Source organism: Uloborus diversus, chromosome 1, assembly GCF_026930045.1.
Source record: "Uloborus diversus isolate 005 chromosome 1, Udiv.v.3.1, whole genome shotgun sequence".
In the NCBI taxonomy this organism is placed as follows: domain Eukaryota; kingdom Metazoa; phylum Arthropoda; class Arachnida; order Araneae; family Uloboridae; genus Uloborus; species Uloborus diversus.
Genome location: NC_072731.1, coordinates 35635418 through 35660468, shown reverse-complemented (window position 1 = coordinate 35660468; position 25051 = coordinate 35635418). Strand labels below are relative to the sequence as shown.

The 25051-nt window shown below is 33.6% G+C and overlaps 1 protein-coding gene across 1 annotated transcript in view; it reads right to left on the bottom strand.

Annotated features, from left to right (window-relative positions):
* Positions 1-24731, bottom strand: part of LOC129234542 (cytochrome P450 2J6-like) — a 169672-nt gene extending 144941 nt beyond the window's left edge. Inside the window, exons 1-2 of the mRNA XM_054868557.1 lie at positions 24372-24731; positions 3594-3721 (exon numbers count right to left, since the gene is read on the bottom strand). Coding sequence (XP_054724532.1) covers positions 3594-3721; positions 24372-24619 — 376 coding nt within the window. The 5' untranslated portion in view covers positions 24620-24731. The remainder of the gene's footprint in view (positions 1-3593; positions 3722-24371) is intronic.
* Between the last annotated feature and the right edge of the window lie 320 nt (positions 24732-25051).

Sequence of the window (25051 nt, the reverse complement as noted above, 5' to 3'; positions counted from 1 at the left end):
CGTGGGTTTTCTCCAGTTAAGTCCCACCCTTGTCTCAAAACAAGATTTCTGCTAAGATTTTCTTGAAAACAGTACTGTTTGTAATATTTTTCAATTCACATATGAGGCAGTGAGATGCAAAGTGATGGAAGTGACAAAATTAAAAAGTGGCAGATAACCAGTACAAATGGTAGGTGAACTTTTTTCTGTAGTAACCCTGGTAGGTGCTGCCGTATATCATGATTCGTAAAAAAAAACGAGCTGATGTGTGCATTACATGACGTGCTTTTACCCCTAGTTTAAGAGCCATTGTCTGTAAGGATCAGGCAGGTTGTGATTGTTGACATTTTTAATTTTTCTTATTTTCACATATGTTGTTCCTTATCATGAATGTAATGTTTGTGCAAAATATGAGCTTTGTCTGCCTTACCGTTTTTGGGAAATTAAATTTTTAAATTTAGGGGGCGTGGCACATTTTGCGTGTTTTTCAAATTTCCAGATTTTAAAGTTCTTGTTGCTTTAAGCTCCCCTATAATGACATGGATTTTTAAATTCTATACTATTATATGGTTTTCTTAGATACTATTACAGCTGTCAAATCGGTGTCACTACGAGGGCGACGGCCACAAACTCTGTTTAAAAATGACCGAAAATGAATTTTTTTACTACATTCAATGCCAATTTTCTCAAAGCGCCTTCATGATGACACCAACGTTTTTACATAAATTCCTAGCTACACTTGCATACTTCAAAAATATGTAATAAAATTGGTGTCACTATAAGGGCGCCAGAAGATATTGGAACTTTTATGTGATAAATTTCACAAAAATGCAAATGTTTAAAATATAACTACTACTCTCGCCCTCATAGCAGATATTTGAAACTAATTAAGTTTGATAACCAACATGTTCGTCTAACATATGAAATAAAAAAAATCGGTGTCACTCCTATTACTTTCGGAAATATAATCATTCGAAATTAGTATGTTATGGAGTTATTTAAAAAAAGACTTTTCTAATTCGAATGGCTTTTGCACGGTTTGTTTGAAACTTTAATATAAAATTACAGTAGTGACACCTAAAATAATATGTTTCTAATGCTTTTTATAAAACAAAGCTTTATAAAAAGCATTAGAAACATAGTAAATCGATATAGGTACAGATGGACGTATTGTGTAATGTGCATTATTAATCCCGGAGAAATAGTAGAAGTTGACCATTTGCAAGTAAAGGTCAAATGCATCTCAAGAAGGATTGGAATAAATAAATTTATTTGACTGGAAAAAAGGCGAGTATTAGTATGATAATCTACATATTACGCACAATAGATCCGCATGTACCTATATCAAAACGTGCATTTTCTATTCAACATAAAGACGCTCTTGCTGCCCAAAGCTGTTTATGTTAAACGTTGCTTCTTTGTAATAAATTAAAAATAAATATGGTCAAAACACTATCTGGGTGTGATAAGATTAAATTAACAAAATACATAAATAAACAAATAAAATAAATTAAAAATAATAATAATAAATGAAAAAATGCACCACAACATACTAACTTCGAATGATTATATTTCCAAAAGTAGTAGGAGTGACATTAATTTTATTAGTTCAAATGTTAGTCAAACGTGTTGGTTATCAAACTTAATTAGTTTCAGATCTCTGCTATGAGGGGGCTAGTTGTATTTAGATTAGCAAATGGTCAACTTCTACTATTTCTACGGGATACCATGTTTTCCCAAGCTTTAGTGCTACAAAATTACCAGATATCAATAAGAAATGACCGTCTTTCTGAAACTGGGTGATTTGATTTTTTATGTTTTCTTTGTTTTAGTCTACGTCATCCTCAAATTATGTTTCAGATTCTGAATGCTCGCTATATAATACATTATGTTCATCACTATTTAAGACTATGTTATAAATAGTTGCATTTTTAATATAAATAACAGAAAAAAAAATTAGTATGGTTGGAAAAATGTAAATATTAGTACGACTATTTTAGCCATAATGCACATTGCACAATACGTCCATGTGTACCTATATCGATTTACTGTGTTTCTAATGCTTTTTATAAAGCTTTATTTTATAAAAAGCATTAGAAACATTATTTTAGGTGTCACTACTGTAATTTTATATTAAAGTTTTAAACAAACCGTGCAAAAAGCTATTCGAATTAGAAAAGTCTTTTTTTAAATAACTCCATAACATACTAATTTCGAATGATTATATTTCCGAAAGTAATAGAAGTGACACCGATTTTTTTTATTTCATATGTTAGACGAACATGTTGGTTATCAAACTTAAATATTTTAAACATTTGCATTTTTGTGAAATTTATCACATAAAAGTTCCAATATCTTCTGGCGCCCTTATAGTGACACCAATTTTATTACATATTTTTGATGTATGCAAGTGTAGCTAGGAATTTATGTAAAAACGTTGGTGTCATCATGAAGGCGTTTTGAGAAAATTGGCGTTGAATGTAGTAAAAAAATTCATTTTCGGTCATTTTTAAACGGAGTTTGTGGCCGTCGCCCTCGTAGTGACACCGATTTGACAGCTGTAATAGTATCTAAGAAGACCATATAATAATATAGAGTTTAAAAATCCATGTCATTATAGGGACGCTTAAAGCAACAAGAACTTTAAAATCTGGAAATTTGAAAAACACGCAAAAATGTGCCACGCCCCCTAAATTTAAAAATTTAATTTCCCAAAAACGGTAAGGCAGACAAAGCTCATATTTTGCACAAACATTACATTCTTGATAAGGAACAACATATGTGAAAATAAGAAAAATTAAAAATGTCCACAATCACAAATGCCGTAAACTGCCTGATTCTTACAGACAATAGCTCTTAATCTCTAAATATCACCAACAGTGGCCAAATTGAAACAAATTTTTTAAAAATCGCCAAATTTGTCGCCAAGTTGGCGACAAAACTTGGCGACCTAAAGACTGGCGATACATTGCCAAGTGTCCGCCAAATTATAACACCACTTAAGTTTACATCGAAATTAACAATGATTTCCTCCCAAAAAGGGGCAAAAGACCCCTTTAGAAACACCCGATTGCAACCAAAAGGGAAGGTGCACAACTAGACCCCACTACGAGTCTACGTACCAATTTTCAGCTTTCTAGGACTTACCGTTCTTGAGTTATGCGACATACATACGCACATCTGCACATGCATACATGTGTACACACAGACGTCACGAGAAAATTCGTTGTAATTCTCAGGAATCCTCATGGATATTTCGCGTGTCTATATGTTCTCAGGCACTTATCCACGTGTGGTCAAGTCGGAAAAAAACTCAATATTCATTCGGGAGTGTGTAAAATGGAAATTAAGATCGGTTTTTGAGTGAAAAAATTTTCGCGAATACAATACTTCCTTTTTTGCGAAAGGAAGTAAAAAATCAATGGAAAACTACCTAGGAATGCGTTGCACTCAAAACTTGAAAATGTCCACTCACACCCCTTTGCTTCTCACTGCCTCATCTGTATGTATAAGAAGGATGGAGAACGTGTTAAGTGATACGAGTGCTTGATAAAAAGCTTAAAATGTAAAAAACCCTGTAAAAAAGGAATAATTTCAACACAGAAACTACTTACTTGTTGCACCTTGTAGTAAGTGATTCGGGGGATTGGGCGGTCGACCAAGAAAAGCTCTCTGGTTTAATGCTTCTTTCACAGAAGGAAAGTCACTCAATACCAAAACAGATCTTTGGCCTAATCGAAATCTGTAAAATAAAAAAAAAATTTTGAATTTTGAGATCTTGAATTCAAATTACCTTTTTCGCAATCATGAATTGCAATAGAATCCTACTCGTTGGGTTTCTCGTTTCTACTAATGTCTTTTATCGCAACCACAATTTGAATTCTATACGTCAAATTCAAAAGAATGCCAGGGGCTGGATGCTGAATGTTATGTGCTGTATGTTGGATTTGTGTACTGGATACTGTTTTCACTTAAAAAAAGAGTGTAAAGTCGAGAAGGTCGTTTATAAATTATTCGATTCCGATTCACATGGACGCCAGCATTATACGCCTGCATTATGAGCATAGAAAAATAAAAGTCAAAGGACGTGGACGTCATTCAACAATTAAGTAAAAACAATAAGAAATTCTTGATTGTCCAATGATAATTATAGTGTAAAAATACATATGAATTATAAGCGTCATAGGAAGCTTAGTGCGCTTTGTGCTTCCACACCGCAAAGATACTTTAAAATTTCGCTTATTTTTATCAAGAATTGGAATAAATTTATAAAACTGTGGCACTTCTCTTGGGTGCTTGATGTTATTACTAATTTATTTTTCCATTTCTTTTACGTGCTTTTTTTTTTTGCTGCGTATTATTATTTTTTGAATTAAAATCCCCTTAATTTTATTTTCTAGTTTTCACGAACTAAAAAATTTACTGCCCTTAAAGTTTTTTACTCAGGCTGTATGAGGGCACTGTATATGATGCATGTGTGTATTTATGTACACTTTGGTAAACATGTTGTTTTCAACATGCAGGCAAACATCCATATAAGGAGGAAAACCTCCTCATCTCATCTAGACATTTTTTTCTGCGTCATTGGAAGATTTTTAATAAATTCCACTTGATTTTTTACCGAACTTATAGGCGGAAAAAAGTAAGAATGTTACGGAAATTTTATATCGTTTGTTCAAAATTTCTTTCATTAGATTTTCTAAGATGAGAAACTAAAATATTTCTCTTCCTATCGTAATGTGCATACAGATCAAACATGTTTAAGTTTTAGTTGTAAATTTGATTACAAGTTGAAGATGTAATAACGCTTAGTTTTGGGAAACATGGCTATCTTAAACTTAGCTTTTAACTTTCATCATTAACTTTCAGCAAAGGATAAACAACTAGTATATTTCTCCAAAATGTACTACTAGCAAGCGGATAGGCATTTAAAGCCACTGCGACTAAATTTACACCAGGAAGCGTGTAATTAAAATGTTCCTAGCACAATGCTTTGGCAGTCGCATTTCGTCCAATAGTAATTAGCTGCTGGGGACAAATGAGGTCACAACGCGTGAGCACTGCTCAAATCTCGAATTGCATTAAGCTAATTAACTTGGGACGTAGCCCCGTGAACCGTGAAATAAATTCGGGGCCATGAATTAGCTTTCGTTCACGGCCTAGAGTAAGGATTGTGACTGCGCTATTTACTGGAACAGGATCGCATTGATTTTTCAGCTTTCACTTAAGGCATTCGGCAGAGACTGTTTATTAAGCTAATCTTTACATTGAACGATTAAAAGATGGATTGGGACAGTGATATGAAACGTGACGTGTCGTCGATATTCAGAATCAGTTATTGTAATCTAAATAATCTAAATTGTTTTAGTAATATACTTAAAATCTTACGGGAAAAAAAGATATTGTTTGTAGATTCAAGGGCGGATAGGAACTAGGGTCATTCCACGGAAAATGATCATTATGTCCCGCAAGTGACGCCTCATAGTTTTCACTAGCAAAAATACCCGGCGTTGCCTGGGTCAGAAATAAATGTAAGAAACAATCGCTACTTCCTTTCGTTTTCTGTTTTAACTGAAAGAACTCAAAACATATCACTTTTACGTGATTAAAAATCGAGCTTCTTCCTTACCCATTAAAGTAAAATAGCAATAAGTATAAAGAACGAACGAATATTCATTTAGAAACGAAAGCACGAATTTAAGCATATAAAAATTTGAAGAATTTCCAAAATATGAACTATCAAAAACAAAGATCACTGAAAAAAAACCGTGCGTTTTATTTAATTAAATAGTGCACAGTCAAAAGAAAAAAATAAGCTCTCTACTATGTTTCTTTAAGGATGCAAAAAGTAGAGTTTTCAAATGTTTAAACGACTTTAAACTCATGTCCGCTCCGGAGAAGTCTTGATTCAAAAATTTCATTATGATTACTTTTATTATTGCTGTTGTTAGGCAACGAATTTTTGTAACAATGGGTTTTATATTCGCAACTTCAAAGCTCGAATACGCTACCTTGCGGTGATTACCAATACTAAAGAAAAAGGTAAAACATTTCATTCCACGAGTTTTCTTTGGGGTAAATTTCCGGCTTCAAGCAGTTTGTGGTGTAATGTAATTTCAGAAGAATAAAAAAGAAAGCTTCGCATAAATACGATGAAAAAGTACGGTCATTCACTAAACGTCAAAGCAAGTCATAAGTTATGGCATTTGTTTGTTTCACCTTTTTCCATCCGCCATTAGACAGTGGCTGCTGCACCCCCTATAATTTATTGGAGTTGCGAATTTAATTATTTAATAGGGTATTGATATGAAATTTACTGTTTTCCGCAATGACTTTTTACAACTCAGTTTTTAAGGAATAAATTACAGCCTAAGTTGCACCCTCATAATGTATCTATCTATGGTGAAAAAATGGTTAAAATCCGTCCAGTAGTTTTAAAGTTTAACCCGGACATCCGGACAGAGATTAGCCCTTTATGTATAAAGATTTTTAAAAAAAACTTTAAAATAACAATGAACTTTTTTTCCGCTTAACAAATTACGAACTTATGTATGATTTTTTAAGCAACAAATTTTGTCCTTACTTTTCAAAATTATGACATTTTAATGAAATATATGAACCATCACGTGCGGGGCAAAGGGTTGACGTTTTCGTGAAATGCCCCACTATAATTTTAAGGAGTCATACTGAAGATTGACCCCCCGCCTCCTCTCATGAACGAACCTACGGTTTTGGTTACGAAAAATTTCTGATATTGCTTGGGTGTCAATAAAAAGCACCGAATCGGTCAAGAATAAGGCTTAAGCGTTACTAATCAATTTCATTCGTAATTAAAGGAATTAAAAAGGAAAGGTATTTGAAACATTCAGTCTCCTGAAAATAATTAATGAACTGAGAAGTTTATTGCAATCGTTTACTTTTTACTCATAAAGTATTTGAACACAATATGAGTAGATGATATTGTCGACGATTTAGAGGGGAGAGTATTGACCCTTATGACCTTCCCCTTATATCCTCCATTGCATATATTTATGCTCAGATTTTTTGAAAGGTAATGTATGATTGATCTTTCTTCTTTAATAATTTTTTTGAAGTGAAACTTCTTATCCGAGGGCTTTGAAATTCTGATCCCCAAACTTTTTGTATGACGAAAAGTGAAGGAAGTAAACTCTGTATCGGGTAGAGTAAGAACAGTGTTCTTATGCGAGGGATTTTGAGATCTGATCCGCAGTCTTTTTGTGTGACAAAAAGTGTGGGGGTAAACACTGTGTAGAGTTGAGTGGGAGCAGTTATCCTATGTGAGTGCTTTTCTACCTCTTAAATTACCACTCCGGCTCCGAAAAAAAACGGTTGAAAAATTCACCTTTTAGATGTAAAAAAAAGGTTTTCCATTGTACCAGAGAAAGCGGTTTTTACCCAGCATCTTTAGCGGCTATACCCAGAAAGTAGGAGAATTTGTTTCGCGTAATGCATTCTGGGTAAAAACTCCCCTTTGACTCCTAGAAGGAAGCAGGAGGAAAGAAATTCCACATATACCCGGCATATAACCGGAATGCGGTGAAAAGCAGGTTTTCTTCGGGGTCGAAAGTGCCCATGGAAACGCACCTGTGTCGTGTTAGAGTAGGTTGCGTGTACTGCACTCAGGCGGCCAGGCGATCACTGAGTGAAGCTAACTCTGTTGTTTATCAACAGAGCATCATTTGAAACACGTGTGTATAACCAATTTATTTTGAGTATTATCTAGTTGTTCTCTTTGTTTATAATCTATTTTCTTCATTAAAATGTACAATTGTGGCAGCCATAGAGCACCGCAATCGCTTGCTATGAAATCATTTATTTAGTTCACCTTAACCCTGCTGTCACATCTTTATCTCCTTCAGTAACTAGCACAATTCTTGCATTCACTTCGCTGCTGTTTTTGACTCGTCAAGTGCTGAGTTTGATTTTTAATTAGCGAATCAAATGGGATTTCATGAACGCGACTGGTCGAAAAAGACATGAGGAAAAGTTAGACCGGTATCAGAATCGCCCTGATTGTACACAATAAATACATGTACATTTCTAAACAGGTGTGTGTCTGATTTCAGCTTTCTCTCTCTCACTGTTCAAAATTCAGGAAAACTTTACAGTAAATATTACTGCAGAATGGAATGTTTACAGTAGAGAAATTTTTTTAGGGAATTTTACCGAAACAATAGGCAATCGCAGTAACAATAGGTACACCACGTGACTTGTAGTGAGAAACCTATAATTCCCAATTCCCGCTACGTTGTCGAGTCTCATTTAGTGCAGTGGCTAGTGCACCGTAACACAAGCACGGAGATCGTCTGTTCGATCCCTACAGCTTGAAACTCGTTATTTTATTCGGCGCAAATAGCCATAGCACTCTTGTTTTTCTACCGTAAAATGTTACAGTAAAATAGGACTTTACGGTAAAAATTACTGGCAATAATTGATGGTAGAATTCTTTACCGTAAAACTTCAGGATTTTTTTTTACAGTGTTATGTCAACGTTGATGCTGCTAATCAGCAGATACAAAACACGCATATATTTTTTTTGAAGAAAATGTCTATACGTCCCCTCGAAATCAGCAATTGATGAAACATTGCTTGAAATTGATTACTTGCAAAATGATTCCTGACCTTTAACTTTGCTAATACATTTTTGTAAACAGTCCCTTAACATCTCTTCGTATTCTCCAAAGGGACAGAATGAACGGTGACGTTTGATAGGTAATGGTTAGAGGGCAAATGAAATGTATGGCTTTTAATTAACTCCCTTTAATTAGAAATTGCAATAAGAAAAAATTCCTTTTAGAAAAAACGGGAAGAATTCGTTCGTTTGCTGGGGCTCAAAGCGCTGCTAACTACAATTGATTTTCTGTTGGGAGTTAAAGTAGGACACTTCTGTCGTGATATATTTTATTTAATTAGAGGAAAAAATATTAAGACTGAATCACAGCTATTTTATTCAATTAATCAGATTTAAAAGAAAAATACCCAGAAGCTGCGAAGAAAAAAATTTGTGAAAAAAACGATTCCTGATTTTTTTTTAAACAAATCATCCGGAAAGGCGCACTCGACTTGGAAGTTTTTTTTTTCTCCTAACAGTTACAGTTAATGTATTGTGTAATACGTTTTCCTCCACAAACCTCCAAAATCAAGATTTAAGATGTCTCATAATTGGAAATGTTTTATTAACAAAAAAAGTTATTTAATATTTTTGAATGTTTTAATTAAAGTATTCGATTCGTTCATGCATCAAATTAAGATTTTTCTTTCTTTTTTGATGGCTGAAACTGTTAATTCCTGATCTTTTAATTTGATTAACAATAGCAAATATTGATTTAAAACTGCGATTTTTCTTTTTAATACGTAGTTTATATTTGATTTAGAATTGAAATGAGGAGAAGTATTAGAAGAAAGAATCGATGGTGAATATTGATGTTTTAAAAAGTAATTGTTTCGTTCTTCTTCAATTAGTGGCTTGAAAATATTTTTAATAGAAGAATAAAAAGATTCCAATTCCAGAAAATATTGTTGTAACGTTTCGTAGAAGATAAAAAATAGAGATTTTTGTTTGTATCAAGATCATCTTGTTTTCATTCCACTTCACTCGGCGACATAAAAATAAGGCTTGTCGCTAAAAGTTTTGCACATATTTTTATAGTGATTAATACTCAAAATTTTAAGAAAAAAGAAAAGGACAATTTTCTCATTATAAATAAGATTGTACACTCACTTTATAAGAGAAAAAATCTTTTATGTCTGTCAAGTATTTTCGAGAAAATTGTCACTTTTTGCTTGATAGAGCACAACAATTTTTGCCCAGTTAGTTTTTAAACAAGTTTTAGCTCCCTTGCAACCCTAATTTCTTGAAAATGGTGAAATTTTCAGCATATTACCTATTTCAACAAAGTATCTGTTTAGCAACAGCTCAATAACATTCAATAGACGTTGTTCAGGAGTGTTAGAAGTATTGGATTTCTTATCAAATAACTCGAGAAATTGAACTTCTTTATTCACATATAAGACAACACAAGAAATATTTACATCCCCAAGAGCAGGGGCGGATTCAGGGGAGAGTCAAAGAGTCAGCTGGCCCTCTTGTGACAAGAATTTTGCTATGATCATTAGCAATTTTTATATCTGAAAAAATAATACGTAGAACAAATGCTAAGCCTCTTTTTTGCTTGATTCAGTAAGGAATTTCTTCTGAGCACGTCATACATTTAACTATTGACTATTGAGTTTATTTATTGGACAGTTGCTATTTTGAGTTTTTTGTTCATTTTCAAAAGAACAATCGTTTCTAATGAGCTTAACGCATTTTAGAGCACTCTTCCACCTTAAATCATATGTGTGTGCTGAATGTGCTTTTTCCAACTATTTTATATCTGTAATCTCATACAATCAAAACTTGCGATAACGTGACCAGCCTGTCTATCTAAAGAGATTTGACTTTTGACGAAAATTTGAGAGGATGGGGTTTATGACAAAGGTTGCGACATTGAAAATTTGAGGGGAGGTTGTTGATTTGAAAGGGTTTTGATCTCATTTGAAGTGGGGGTGCTCCTTAGAATATGAGAGATCGCCATAACCTTTGGAGAGTTGGGCATCTCTACTTTACAGATACATACTTTTTTACGTAGGAGTCATAATGCTGGCAATGAAACCTGACCCCATCCACAAAAATTTCAGTGATCCACCCCTGGAGGAAATAACTCTGTGAGATCCGGTGAATATCGAACACACAACCTCCGGCATTCGAAGCTGGGTTTCTGTCTCAGAGTCACGGAAGCCCGCTGCTAGTGCTTTTTAACAATGAGTGGATGAAGCTTCATCTTTTATCATGGAGCCATAATAAATATAACAATTTTTTTTGTCCAACAGCTGCTTAGTTCCTTATATACTTTCCCATTTTTAATAATTTGTGCAACAATTGAGTTCTTTTCTTGTTATGGTTAATGTAATTTAACTCTAACCGCATTCGTAATAACTAGTACCAACTGTATTTTCTCTCTAATTTTCCAGTTTACTTATATTCATAAGTCAGCTTATAAGGGGCGTGTCTACCATGGTGTCACCCCCCCCCCCCCCCAAAAAAAACCTCTTCTCATGGTTTACGCAAGTATTAAGTTCAAACAATTTTCAGACATATATTTTAACTTATGTGGTATAAAGAATGTATATTAAAAGACGTATAAATTATGAGCGTACTTCAAGTAAAATTGCCTTAGACGCATATGCAACCGCCCCTCTCCCAATATTGTGTTTCATTTTCGTTGAACTTTTATAGATATAATATAATTTTCAATGTATGGGGGGGGGGATTGATGTTTTGCTCAAACTCTTTAAACCATTTTGCGTGTCACCCAGAGCGGACTGTCTTCTATACCCCCCCTCCCCCGGTAGTGACGCTACTGGCTTATGTATCTGTCTTTTCAAAATTAGATTATAAATTGCTTTGTTGGTTTTGCAGAAGAAATATAACACTATGAACAGGAATATGGAAGAGAAGTAACTGTCAACTTAATCGAAAAAAGCTCTGATATGAAGAAAAAATTTCATTGATAAAATTAGTATTGTAGCTCAGTGTTCGGAAGTAACTGCTGTCCTGAACAAAATGCTAACTGCTAGTACTAAAACATGCTAAATGATCCAATTTTAATCAGTCAACAAAACATATATCTTTTTAGAAATAAAATTTCTTTTAGCGATACAAATGAACTGAAAATGAGAACGATAGATAACATTTTAAAAACAAACCAAAAAAATTATCTGTATTAAAGAACTTCAAAACTCTCGCCCTTCTTTTGAAAAATTGTTTCCGCATCGTATGCCCAAAACTGAAGTTGGAAAAAACAACTTCTCTTCAACAAAATCGATTATTCTTATCTGATGAAGAACCGGTCGTTGACTTTTGGGCCTTATCATTGTTTGGAAGAATTTAGCTCTTGTAAACAAATTCCCTGAATATATACGGAGTTATCTTTACGGACATAGATCCCAAACGGTCGCTTGATATGTTTCTGTATAAAAAGTTATGGTATCTTTCAATATACGTTTGCAAGGTGTTATAATGAATTTCCTTCGTTAAGTGCAACGAAATTGAAAGGAAAATATAATGTGTTTGAAAGCATGTTGCTGTTTGATAGTATTTAAAGAATTTCAAGCTAACATTTTCTTTTATATGATTTTACTGTCGTTATAGGAATAGACATTTTAGGTAGCTTCGAGTTATGTTGGTAAAGTTTCTGGCACTTTAATTTTTTTAGAAAACATGGTGATTCTAAAATTACATTTATAGATTAAGAGGGGTAAAAGATTCATCCAGGAGACCAATAATATTCATTTACTAATATGGGTTCTTTTGGGTCCTGAAGCTATGACTCAATTAGTATTCTATGATAATGTTTCAACCCCGGTTTAGAAAATTGTGGCTTAAGTTAGACTGGTAGCGGATATAGATGTAAAACGTAAATAAAAACGAAACCAGCAAAAGAGGTACATTTTGCACCACAATAATTTTTCCTTGTTTTGTAAACACCGAGTTCTCGTCTTCTGAAATTTCCGTAATGTAATCTTCTTCGCGAGATCTTCCTTCTTCTACTGATTTTCCAGGCAAAACCCGTTAAACATGAAATATGAACCTGGTTACAAAAAAATTATTAAAAGTTTGAAAAATGGTCAATCTGAATGATACCACAGAAAAAGTGTGAACTAGTCGACCCGTTCGGAACTACGCACTGTGCTTCGAATCGTTTCATGTGTCATTCTACGCTTTAAAAATTTCAAAGAAAGGACATTATGAAGAATACAAAAAAGTAAACAGATGTTGGCACAAAAGAAGGCATGTAATTTGAAGACATCAGTACCAAAACCTCTTTAAATACAGTGTTGGCAGTAATACTGTGATAATCGCTCACTTTTTGGTTGTACGTAGTTTCAATGTAAACATAAATATTATCAAAAGTTTTTACTCGTGAAAAAGCAGTAATTTTGCATGTGAAAAAAAACGGGTTGTGGCAAATACAATCCTGCCTATGTGAGCTTCTGACGGAAAAAAAAAATAAAACGATATTTATTGGCACAGATTCGAACTGAAGTCATTCTGATTATTAGCACGACACTTCAACCAACTGAGCAGATGTGTCTTCGTTCTCGAATGCAATTCATTGAAACAATGTGTAATACAAAAAAAAAAAAAAAAAAAAAAAAAAAAACCTTTCCAATAAGAGCCATTTTAACTACAGGCTGAAGTGTTCCTGTCTCATTTATGTTATTGCCTCATGTGTGTTACGTATTGTATGGCAAGTGTATATGTAATGCGGGATTTTCGGTCTAATTTTTCGATACCGGCAGATCGTCCGGGCCTGGCCCGAACAAGCTTTCATTTTATTACCAGTAGAACGCTGTACCGATCGAGCTATTCAGCTCTGTCGGTCACAGTGCATGATGTTAAACCAATAAATTTAACCGAAAAACTCAGTCCGATGCTTTTAAACAGGTTTTTTTTTTTTTTTGAAAGAAAAAAGTTCTTAAACCGTGGGTCTATTTTTCGTCATTAGCCTGCTCGATAAGCTTTAAAATGAGAGGTAAATCAAAGAAATATATCAAGAATTGAGAAAGACTTCGCGTAGCGAGAAAAAAAACAGGCGTCAGAAATAATATATAAAGATTTAGAAATGCAACAATGTTCAATGCGTTCTGACAAAATGTTGTTGAAGACCGTAAAAAGTACCAAACTGTTACTAAATCCCCATTTAGAAAAAAAAAATGCTCAGCGTTTGTCTGTTTATACTATGTTTTGATTCTATAGAAATTATTTCTTATATAGTAAGAATATATTTATCTTATAGAAATCGTTGCGTTATTTCTTTTTTTTTAAATATTAAATTTTTATGTCATTTCAAGGCGTTTTTTTCCAACTTCAATGCGTTTCCCTAGAAATCCTCCAAATGAAGTGCAATTTCTAGCCTGTGTTTTGTTCATTGGATCAAGACTAAAGGGTGAAGGCAGCACAATTTTAACTTCCGAAAAATACCCTAAAGTTAGGGAAAACCCTAATATATATATAATTTATATGTATATTAATACTTTTTTAACAGCTAGAAATAACTAAGCTGAGAAAAAAAACCTTACAAAATAAAAAATCTAATAAAAAAAGGTTGATTCCGAAATCATCTTCCCGTGACTTTATCATTTTAATTATCTCTTGTTTATAATTTAATCTCAAATGTGCCCTCAGTGAGTTTCGCCGAGTGTTACAAAGTTTGACTTATATGGAGACCGCGTGCAGCGAAGCCCCCGTCAGGTCTTTAACGTTTGGCTAATGAGGCACGTTTCAAACAATAGGTCATGTGCTGCTGCTGTAATAGTCCATGTTGGAAGACCGGATAAATTCTTCCGCAGTTTCCGTGCTCATCACCATTACCTATCCCTGCGAGGATGCAGAAGGCGCACGATCTGCACTCAGAATTGAATCTCTTTGCATTTAAGACGACGCATTTATTTGAGCTCCAGATTCATTGGATGTGCGTCCGGAGGGAGGAAATTTTTAATGCAGGAATTTTTAATAATATTTGTCTGTCAAAAATCATGTTTTTACAAGTGTTAGTGACAATCAGACATGGAGAATACACTCGAACTCGCTTATAACGAACGCCAAGGAACCGCGATATTTGTTCGTTATAACTGTGTGCTCGTAAAAAGAGAGTTCGAGAAAAAAATCATACACAGTCGTCATCGTTGCTTTTTTTTCTTCTTCTTTTTAATTACTGTACAGTACCAAATAAATTGGTTACTTTGCTTTGAACTATCTGAATGTCTCTTTCTTATGTCACTATTTTTGGAGAATACACTACACATATATAATTTTAAATGTTTCTTTTTATACTCCACAAAGAAAGAAAAAAGTGCTATCATAGCTTGTTCTAAGTATTGATGATTTATTTCTAACTTCCGTTGGCGTTGGTATGTTAAAGAAAATTACCAAAAAAGGACAAGTTGAGCTGGAAGTGAATAGAAATTTTACGAATCACAAAAATATTGCTCGCTTTAAGCGGGGTTTGCTCGTAAAAAGCGAGATATGCTCCCATAGACTTAACATTGTATCAAACATTTCTAAATTCCTCGTTAAACCCGAGATCTCGTTAAATCAGGGCTCTTTATAAGCGAGTTCTACTGTATATAAATGTACAGGGTGTGCCACAATTCCCTCCGAGGTCTGGCAGACTTATTAAAACAATCATATTGACAATGTACTGACTTAATTGGAGAAAGAAGCTTAACAAGTTTTGTTTCAAATTTAAGAACTTTAGCTTTAACTTTCGTACATACGTGATCAATCAAATGTTCTAAGAAAATAATATGCTTAGTTACATCATTTCTCAACTGGTGGTTCGCGAACCTGGGGGTTCGCAAGATATTCAAAGGAAATTCGTGAAAATGATATTGCAATGACGGAAAGTTAACATATTTGTTTGAGATGCAATAAAATCTCAAGTTCAAGCGTTTTTAGTTCATCACACACATTTATTCATTTGTCTATTGCACATTCGATGCTTTTTGGATACAATTGTTAGAACACTTGCTGACATTCTATTTCGTAGATTTAGAGAATGGGGTCGTTTCGAATATTTTAAAAGTATTTTTTTCTGAAAGAACATGCTTAAAAACATAGGATCTAACCATTTTTTAAATAGTTTGTTTAAGTTTAATATTTTTAAAAAATTACTTAAATCGGTGATCTTTCATTGTTCACATTTTTTGCCGATGACATCACAAATGATGAAATGCCATTCTGTGTTGCCATTCACAGAGCAAAATATTTAATTCGCATCTTTAATCACGTGTATTGGCAAAGATATGGTACATAGCAAGCGTAGAGCGCAATTTTAATTCGCTTCTTGATTATCATAACGTGGAAACGCTGTACAAAGATGCGCCAAAAAGCATCATTTGTGACGTCATCTAGACCACACCTTGTTTGAAAAATCGGACATTTAAAAAAATTAATAAAAAAATAACTGTTGGGAAAATGAAAGAATTTTCTGTGTCCATGTTTTTTTTTTTTTTTTTGCTTATTCTATCAATTTCAGTAACTAAAAGGAAACGAAAAAGGAGCAAAAGAACCCCTTTGAAGCATACGAATGCAACCAAAAAGAAAGGTGCACAACTAGACCCCACTAGGAGTCTATGTACCAAATTTCAACTTTCTAGGACATTCCGTTCTTGAGTTATGCGACATACATGCACACATACGCACGTACATACAGACGTCACGGGAAAACTCGTGGTAATTAACTCAGGGATCGTCAAAATGGATATTTCGGGTGTCTGTACGTTCCTAGGCACATATCCACGTGTTGTCGGGTTGAGAAAATAACTCAACATTCATTTGGGGGTGAGCAAAATGGAAATTAAGGCCGATTTTTGGGTGAAATTTTTTTCGCGAATACAATACATACTTCCTTTTCTAAAAAATTAAGTAAAAAGGCTGAAAATGAAAATTTATGTGAATCTTTCAGCAAATACGGTGATTTTAACAACAAAAGTGTTGAATTTCTGATTTTACACATTCGTCATTACTGAAATTCATGCATAAAACTACAACAGATATTATCCGAAAGTGTTTCTAAAGTTTCATTATAATCCGATAAATAGTGTGGTGCATGTGGAACATTTTACGTTTATGTTTGTATGTAAATAGTGACAGCAGTGTATACGTGCTGCAAAATGTAAACTAAGGGGCGTGATCACGGATGCGCAAAACAAAACTTACCCATAATTAATTAAATAATGCATGGAATGAAAAATCTTGTTATCCTGAATACAGTAGCTGATATAGTATTAAAATAAGGCTAAAAATGTTTTTCGATTTTTTGCTCAATTTTCAGCATTTTTAGTATCTACTGTAACCTTAAAACAGCTGATTGTAGGAATTAGTAGCTGATAAGAACCAAAACCTGTCGGGTCAAAAAAGTAGTCTTCACCAAATAATGCCATGGTTTGAGGGGAGGAAAGGGTTTAGGAAATTGTGAAAAGGTTAAAGGAGCGGTGTAGCAAGAAGTGGAGTATAAAACATTTTGGTTGACATAGAAACATTTTTTACAGTAATATGTTATGAAATAAAGCTTGACATTTAACAAGAGGAGAAGAGGGGGTAAAAGTGAGGTGTGACACTTTGTGAAAAAGGGAAGGAAGGGGGTCAAACATGTTCCAAAAAAAAAAAAATGACGTCTTTTACGGACAGCGTGTATTTTTTCGACGGATGTTGAATCCACACGTTAGATAATAGATTTGTGTCACAAATATTTTTAAGAAAGGTATAATAAATAAAGATTTTAATATTAGAAAAAAAGGAATTCTTATCTCGTTTTCGCTTATCGTAACCGGTTTTTATTCAGTTCATTTCCTGTTGTCTCAATCGAAAGATAGCAATTTGTGTACAGTATTTCTTATCGCTTCAAAAATAGTAAAATAAGGCTGCCTTCTGGACCAGAGAACTGACTGAATTTTCTTTAAGTAACATTATTATCAGTCAAGTTTGGGGTTCAAGTATAAGGAAGTGCTACAACGCAATTGTGCATTGTACTCGTATGTGTATGGGAAAGCTTGTTGATGATTGTTTCGTGATTGTCAGAATCGATGTATATTAATGTGATTGACCTTTCTCTTTCGACGAGAAAAGCATGAAATGCAGTAGACGTTAAATCCCGGTTATCACAAATTTGCCATTTCAACTGCGCGCGGACTTAGCTTTTTGGGCTTTCTGTTTTAAGATTTTGTGTTGCTTGTTTATATTTAGGCTGAGCTAGAGTCCCAACAAATTAATGAATGCAATTGGAATATTTTCACAGCGATTTCGTGATATATTATATGAAACTACGGATATGAATACCTGATAATCTTTATAACGTAAAGGGAAAAATTACACTTAAATATGTATTGGTTTGAAAATATTTACTTAACGTAAACGTAAAACACGTTGTGTACTTCAAAAATGATTGGAATATGAGAACAGATGTCCGTCTTTTGCGGATATTTTACGTTAGGCGTAAACAGCAGTATTATACATTTTTATTTAGGTTGAGGTTTGTATTAGAAGTGATGCTGCAATTCTAGTACGCTCTTCTGAGGTTGAAAATTTGGCCCTGAAAAGGGCCTTTGATAAACAAATCAGACTCCGAATCCATTAATAATTAAGACTTAAAACTCAATCTTAACCGAGACCTAAAAACTAAATCAGAGAACGCTTTGTGATTTCTAATTTTTATCTGTTGTTATCTCATATTCATTAACAAATTTAAAATGTTTAATTAATCTTAGCAAAATTTTTGAAATCGGCTAAGTCCGCGCGCGAGCGCAGTTGAAATGGTAAATTTTTGATAACCGGCATTTAACGTCGAGTATGAAATGCGTCTTAAAAATATCGCTAAAAACAAAAAAAAAATAAAATAACTGAATTTAAAAAAAATAATAATAATTTGAAAGTAGGGTATTGATATGGGGTAAATGTGTGTCAGATGGTCTGTCTGTGTATCCCCCCCGCACTTATAACCAAGGGCGCCTATATGCAAAATTTTAAGGGAGGAGTGCTCAGATACTTTCCGCATTGAAACCGATTTTAATACAGATTAGAGTTATTAAAATTTGACATTTTTACTAACTTATTCAAAAATTGCTGGAGAAGAAAAGTTTTTACATTTTTGATAAGAAAAAAGCAAGGAAATTTCTAATTTCAAAGGGGAGGGCTTGAACCCCCACTTGCCCTCCATATGGGCGCTTTTGCTTACATCTTTTGAGCGAAGAGTGCGATTCGTACAAACTTTTTTTTTTGTTCGGAAGAAATGTGCGAGAACAAATCAGTCTCATATTTCATTTTATGATTTGAATAATTTTTCAACTGAGTTTTGAACAGTTTAAAAAACCTTAACATAAGCACCTACGTGGAAACTTATTACAAAAATATATCCCGAGCTTAAAGGCGAATTTGCTTCAAACAAACTATGTTGGAATAAGCGCTTCAAGAAAAACATGCAAATAAGAAGTTTCTTTTGGATTAAGCTATTTTAAGGGCATTTTTTGAAAAATTCGAAAAAAAAATTTAATTTGACACCCGCGGGAGAAGATACAAAAATTTTGAAAAAAAATGTGTAGATTCTGAATATGTTCTTAGATTTATGAAATAGGAAAAATGTGTTGTTAATAAAATTCGAAATAATATCTCTCGTAGACCAAGTCGGAGTCATTTTTTATTTATTTGATTGAATCAAAACGAAATGAATTCAAAGCGTAAATATTTGTACTGGAGCTGCAGAATCGGAGCTCGAATCACAAATTTCAGGGTCTGCTAGAGCCCCTATAAGTAGCCCTGGAGTCCCTATAGGGACTGTAGGGACTCTAAGGCTCTCGAGTCCAACTCCGGCTCCTGTACCTGAAGTCAGTCTAACTTCAACTTTGATCCGCAGCCTTGGCAGAAAGAGGCTCGGGGGGGGGGGGGGGGGGGGAATGACCGACTCCGACTCTTGGATTTTGAACGCCTTCTACTCCCGACTCTGACTACTTTACCCCGAAATCATTCCGGTTCCAATTCCACGACTCCAACTCCAATGCCACAATCCTAGTGTTTACTGCGAAATAATGATTATTGAAATGATTTGCTTTGATTTTTATTTCAAAGTATTAATTTATTTATTTTATTTTTAGCAACGGAAAATAAGAAGGAATTCGGAGTGCTTTATAGGAAGAAAGAGCTGTGCAGAGGATTTAATTTTTTGCCGAGATTATTTGTTTAAGAGTTCATTTTATTATTTAGTTATATTTTTTTCTCTTAAGTATACTTTTTTTCTGTAAATTTTTTTGGCAGCGTGGAGAAAATAAAACCAGAGGCTCATTATATTTACAAAATATTAAGAGAAACAAATTATTTGTTTCATTTTACTTACTTGTTCATTTTTGTTTTTTAATATAATGTATTTTTTTTAAATCAAAAATGTCAAATGTTTAAAAATAAGAAAAAAAAACCTTGTTAGATGCCTTGTTTAAAATATGCTAATACTTTATTTGTTCGTTATTTTTTTCTACATATCTATTTCATCAAATGAGAGAGGCATATTTGGTTTTTAGAAATCAGCTTAAAATATTAAAAGATGTATTTTTGACGTTATTTGTAATCTTTCTGATTAAGAAAATATTGATCAGGTATATTCAGTAAATTACCGCCCATTAGCCAGGGCTTTCGCACTCTTGGCTTCCTTAAGAGGTTTTCCATCTCCAGCTCGGTCACTTTCCTATGCTAATAGCACGAGACTGCAGTTCTCGGCTGGAAATGACTGACCTGGCGGCGTATTTCACGTATTGATCAGGTGTTAGAAACTCGATGCTGGTGCACGCGAAAGTAGGCTTGTTTAGTTCTGGATGGAACTTCTTGTCCCCCATGCATTAAACTTCACTTTGAGTTTTATTTTGACTAGCTTGTTTCGTTAATTTGATATTTTTGCTATCTAAGTTGCCTAATGTTCATTCTCGTTACTTTTGTCGGATATCTTTTAAGTTCACTTTTCTGCATAAAAAGGGATTCATTAAAACCACGAAACACGTTTGTGCAGTTTTCCTGAAAAATTTGTCTTTTTATGCTTTTTTTTCATCCTTTTAATTTTTAAGCACAAAGGTCATTTATTCAAACCTTAAAACATTTTGAAAATATCAATCTTTAGAGAGATCAAATCCAGTGTTAAAAATTTTAAACTAAACATTTTGTACAAAAAGCAGGTTATATAATTTTTCCGTTAATAAGCATTGCGCGAAAACGCACACTATTTAAGTTTTCGTAGCAAAATCTTGAAGTTGAAAATAAATGCAGAAATATTTTTGTACTGAATTTGCTTAATCTTCTGATAGTTGTAGTTACTTCAACTTAAATTTCAAAAACTTGTGAATTTCTAATTAATCCAAGCAACTAGATTCGTAAATAAATTTTATATTTAAAAAGCAAAGGATTACTTTTATAAACTTATTTTAGGAAACATGATTAGTTTAGAAAATTCATCATTACCGAATGGAATTTTTCTTCCGTGAATTTTAATATTTATGTTAAGGACAAAACAGCTGTGCCATGATTAAGGACTCTTTCTCATCAATTTCTCTTCAGATAATTAGTTAATAAATTGCTTGCATTAAGTGGGATTTGCGAACTAAACTTTTATCACGAACTTGTTTGGTTTGGCCTTGTGACTTTCATTGCAAGGTATCTCTTCAAGCGAAATTTCCTCGTATGTATGGTGTTATAAACGTCTTGAAAATATGTTTAAAATTCAGTTTCAGTTTCTACCATTTATCTCGATGGGCAGAATTTTCGTTCCCGGTGAATTGTTTCGGTATTACCGCAATAGAGAGCCACCGTGGAACTCTACCACATTATCTAAACTACCTACGACAGTTAATGGGTAGGTAGCTAATGATAGGTAGTAGGTGAATTACTGGGCCATCACATTAACTAAGTTAGCAGAAAGCAGAGGGTTCTAAAGCACGTGAATACAGTAGCTGCAGCTTGTAAAGCGTGTTTTTTTAGAAGTAGAAAACTTTAGGTTCAAATAAAACACAGTTAAATGTTGTTAATTGCCATGAATGTTGCTTTATTCGAAAGATGATTCTTTGCCATTTTTATTTAATATGATTTCTGGCATATGGCCACCTCGACTGGCTCGGTGAAAGTCCAATTTGAAAGTCCAATTTTCTCACTTTTTGCAGCAATAGAAGCAGTATGCCAGTAATAAGGTGGCGAGTGTTCTCTTCCAAGGCGTCTATCGTCTGTGGCTTATCGGTGCAGGCCAGAGACACCACATAGCCCCACAAAAAAGTTAAATGGCATGATCTTGCAGGCCAATTCACGGGTCCATTACGCGAAATTATTCGTTCACCGAACGTTTCTTTCATTAAATTAATCGTGACACGCGCTGTGTGGCATGTTGCACCGCCTTGTTATCTATTCATGATGAAATGGCAAACCGAACTGAACACAAAACAAGTGACAGCTATCAAAATGGCACACATTTCAAACAGTGTTGCCAACTTAAAGTTCTATACCTCTAAAAAAACACCCTTTACGAATCACGTTTGTTCTAAACACTTTTGATTCCATAAGCGGCAGTTAATTTAATAATGCTGGGTGTTGTTTTGCTTTGACGATTTGATTCATTAAAGTGGGTTTATTCAGTTTTCCACTGATTCAATTAGACGGCGGCCACTGTATTTTAAAATAAAGTTGTATAAATACCTTTCTACAGGAAAAAAATAAGAAATAACAACGTTTAATTGCACAAAAAAATGCAGATTACTGCATACGCGTGCTTCGGGGTTACTAGGAACCCTTGTTAAATGCAGTTTTTGTATGAAAAGACATTTGACAAAAGCCATATTTTCATCCTTAAGTTAATTTTGCATTGAAGAAGGGGCTCCTTGTAACCCCGAAACATGTGTATATATCAATCCAAATTATTTTCGTGCAATTAAAAGTTTTTACGAAACATAATTTTATTGTTTTTGCAAAGGAAAATTCTTTTTTTTAAAAGGTAGGTTTTCTGTTTTCAAATTACATTATTCTTATTCTTTGGAGTTTTTTTAAAATTACTTTTTATGTGTTGAACTGCTTTTTAGAAAGAAAATATCATTGCCAAAAATATCTATTTGGAAATTAAAAGTCATGGAATTGTTTAACGTATGTCCCACCAAAGATTCTTTACAACAAAGATGGGCAGTTTAAAATCCCTTAAAACACAAAGCTTTTGCTTGTAGATTGTTTCTGCATACCCAAGTATTTTAAGGCATAACAAATTTATATCTTAAAGGATTTTCACTGGCATAAGATTACAGAAATATATTTGGATCTACCATGAAAAATAATTTCTCAAAAATAATCGCTAAAGTGCTTTTTAGACATAACCTGCAATACAACGATGAATAAAAGTAAAGTTATTGTATTTCAAGAAAAAAACTAAAATGTCTGCCGATATTTTTAGATCTGCTGAATTCTGAAAATTATAGCTAAAGTAATTGATGTAGCTTTAATGTGGCTCATATCCAATGTAAAATTGATAAATTGATATTTGTTTTAATAATTAGAAAATAAACAAGCAGAATTATTAATAAATATTTAAAAATTCTTTGTATTTAGTTATTTTACATTTCTTGAACTACATCGCTACTTACATTTATTCACACTAGATAAACTAACTAACAAAATACATATCATCGTCTCAGAGCAACACTAAGACATCTAGTCCCAGGAATAACGCTATGATATCTTACTGTTGCTCTGAGGCTACGATGTGAGTAGATCATTAACTGCAGGTGTTTATGCTTTTTTAATTGAAAATTATGAGTACATCATTAACCACACTTTTCATTCAATTGAAAATGTAATTTATCTTTTTCTTGAAAAAGATTTACTTTAAATTAAATTTATCCCTCCTCCTGAACTACAGTACACTGTGAAAAAATTCCGAAACGTTACTGAGTATTTCCGTGTAACGTTTCAGGATTACAATAGTTCTTATCCACTTCCTGGAAAAATCAATTCTCATTGTCAAAAAGTTTCCTGAACTGCTACAAGTCGCGTGAATGCAGACTTCTCACTGTTGTGAAAAATATTTTTAACTCCCAATTTAAAGATTAACTGACCGTATTTATAAAGTGTATCGACATCAGGTCAATTGTTGCACGACCAGACTGATAAAGTTACCAAAATGTGCAAATAAGTCTATGGAATACGTAGCTTTTCAAGAATTGCAGTCGAGTAAAATTCTTACTTGCAATTCTGTCTTAGCTTTGGCCATACTTGCAATACTGCTTTTGAAACTTTCTTGGTAAATCAGGAAGGTGCCAATATTATACGTACCTAAGTTTACTCTAAAATTCCAGAAACACGACTGGCTTTAAACGGGAACATTTCTAAGTATTTCAGGAAGTTTACTGAATTTTAGCGGAAAACTGGTTTTTGTAAGATATGTTACTGGAAGAAATTGGACACATCAGCTGCCCATTATTTTCCATAGATCATTAAGTGCACTTTTTTCAAATTGAAAATGTAGTTTTTATTTTATTTTATTTTTTTGAGCAAGAGTTAGTTTGAATAAAACTCAACCCTCCTCCTGAGCTACAATACGATGGGTTTTTTTTTTTTTAAATGTAATCATGAAAAAAAAATAATAAATAATTACTTAAACTGAATAAATATTTAATTGTGGCCGAAATAATTATTTTGGGTAATTAAGAAAAATCTTTAAAATTATCAGCTCTTAACAAAAGAAAATAACTTAAGAAATATACCAATAGTTGCATTGAAATCAACTTTACACATTTCTTTCATAAATAAACTCTGCACTAACCTGTAAACAGGCCCAAATTTCTTCTGCAACTTGGCGAACGATTTGACAAAATCTGCTCCTAGCAGCGGCAAATATCCGAGAAACGGTACATTCAGCCACGGACCCGGAGGCAATCTCAAGTTTCCTCTCCATTTATTCAATACCCAGTGTATAAAGCATCCGACCGATAAAGCAACTAATAGTGAAGAAGTGGCTAAATGAGTTTTGGCCCATTGGGCCAAAGACGACAAAATAAAATCGGCGTGCATGTTCTATCAACAAAAAAAGCGAAATACAAGAAATACCCTTCTTCTTCGCTGATTTAGAAGGCTTCTTATCTGATTGAAAAACGATAGACCAATCAGTGCAAGCATCGATAAAAATTTTATATCACCCTTTTCGTCGAAAAATGGAAGCAGCAATAGATGAAATCAACAAAGGTGCTTCTGAAATGTCCGCCAATATTTTCCAGTTATGTAAAAAGGTAGTTAAAGGCCATCCTTGCACCTTAACCTTGATATAAAAACTTGCCGAGGTAGTTCGAACGCGTATTTAGTATTCCTAAGGTACTGTTTCATGTGAGCGTCTGACAATGTTGCAAGGTCGAGAAAAGTCCTTGATATTTTATTCTTATTGCTAGTGAAGCAAAACTGTTAACGGTGTGTTGCAGTTTTCTGAAAACAACATTTTGCCGTGAAAAT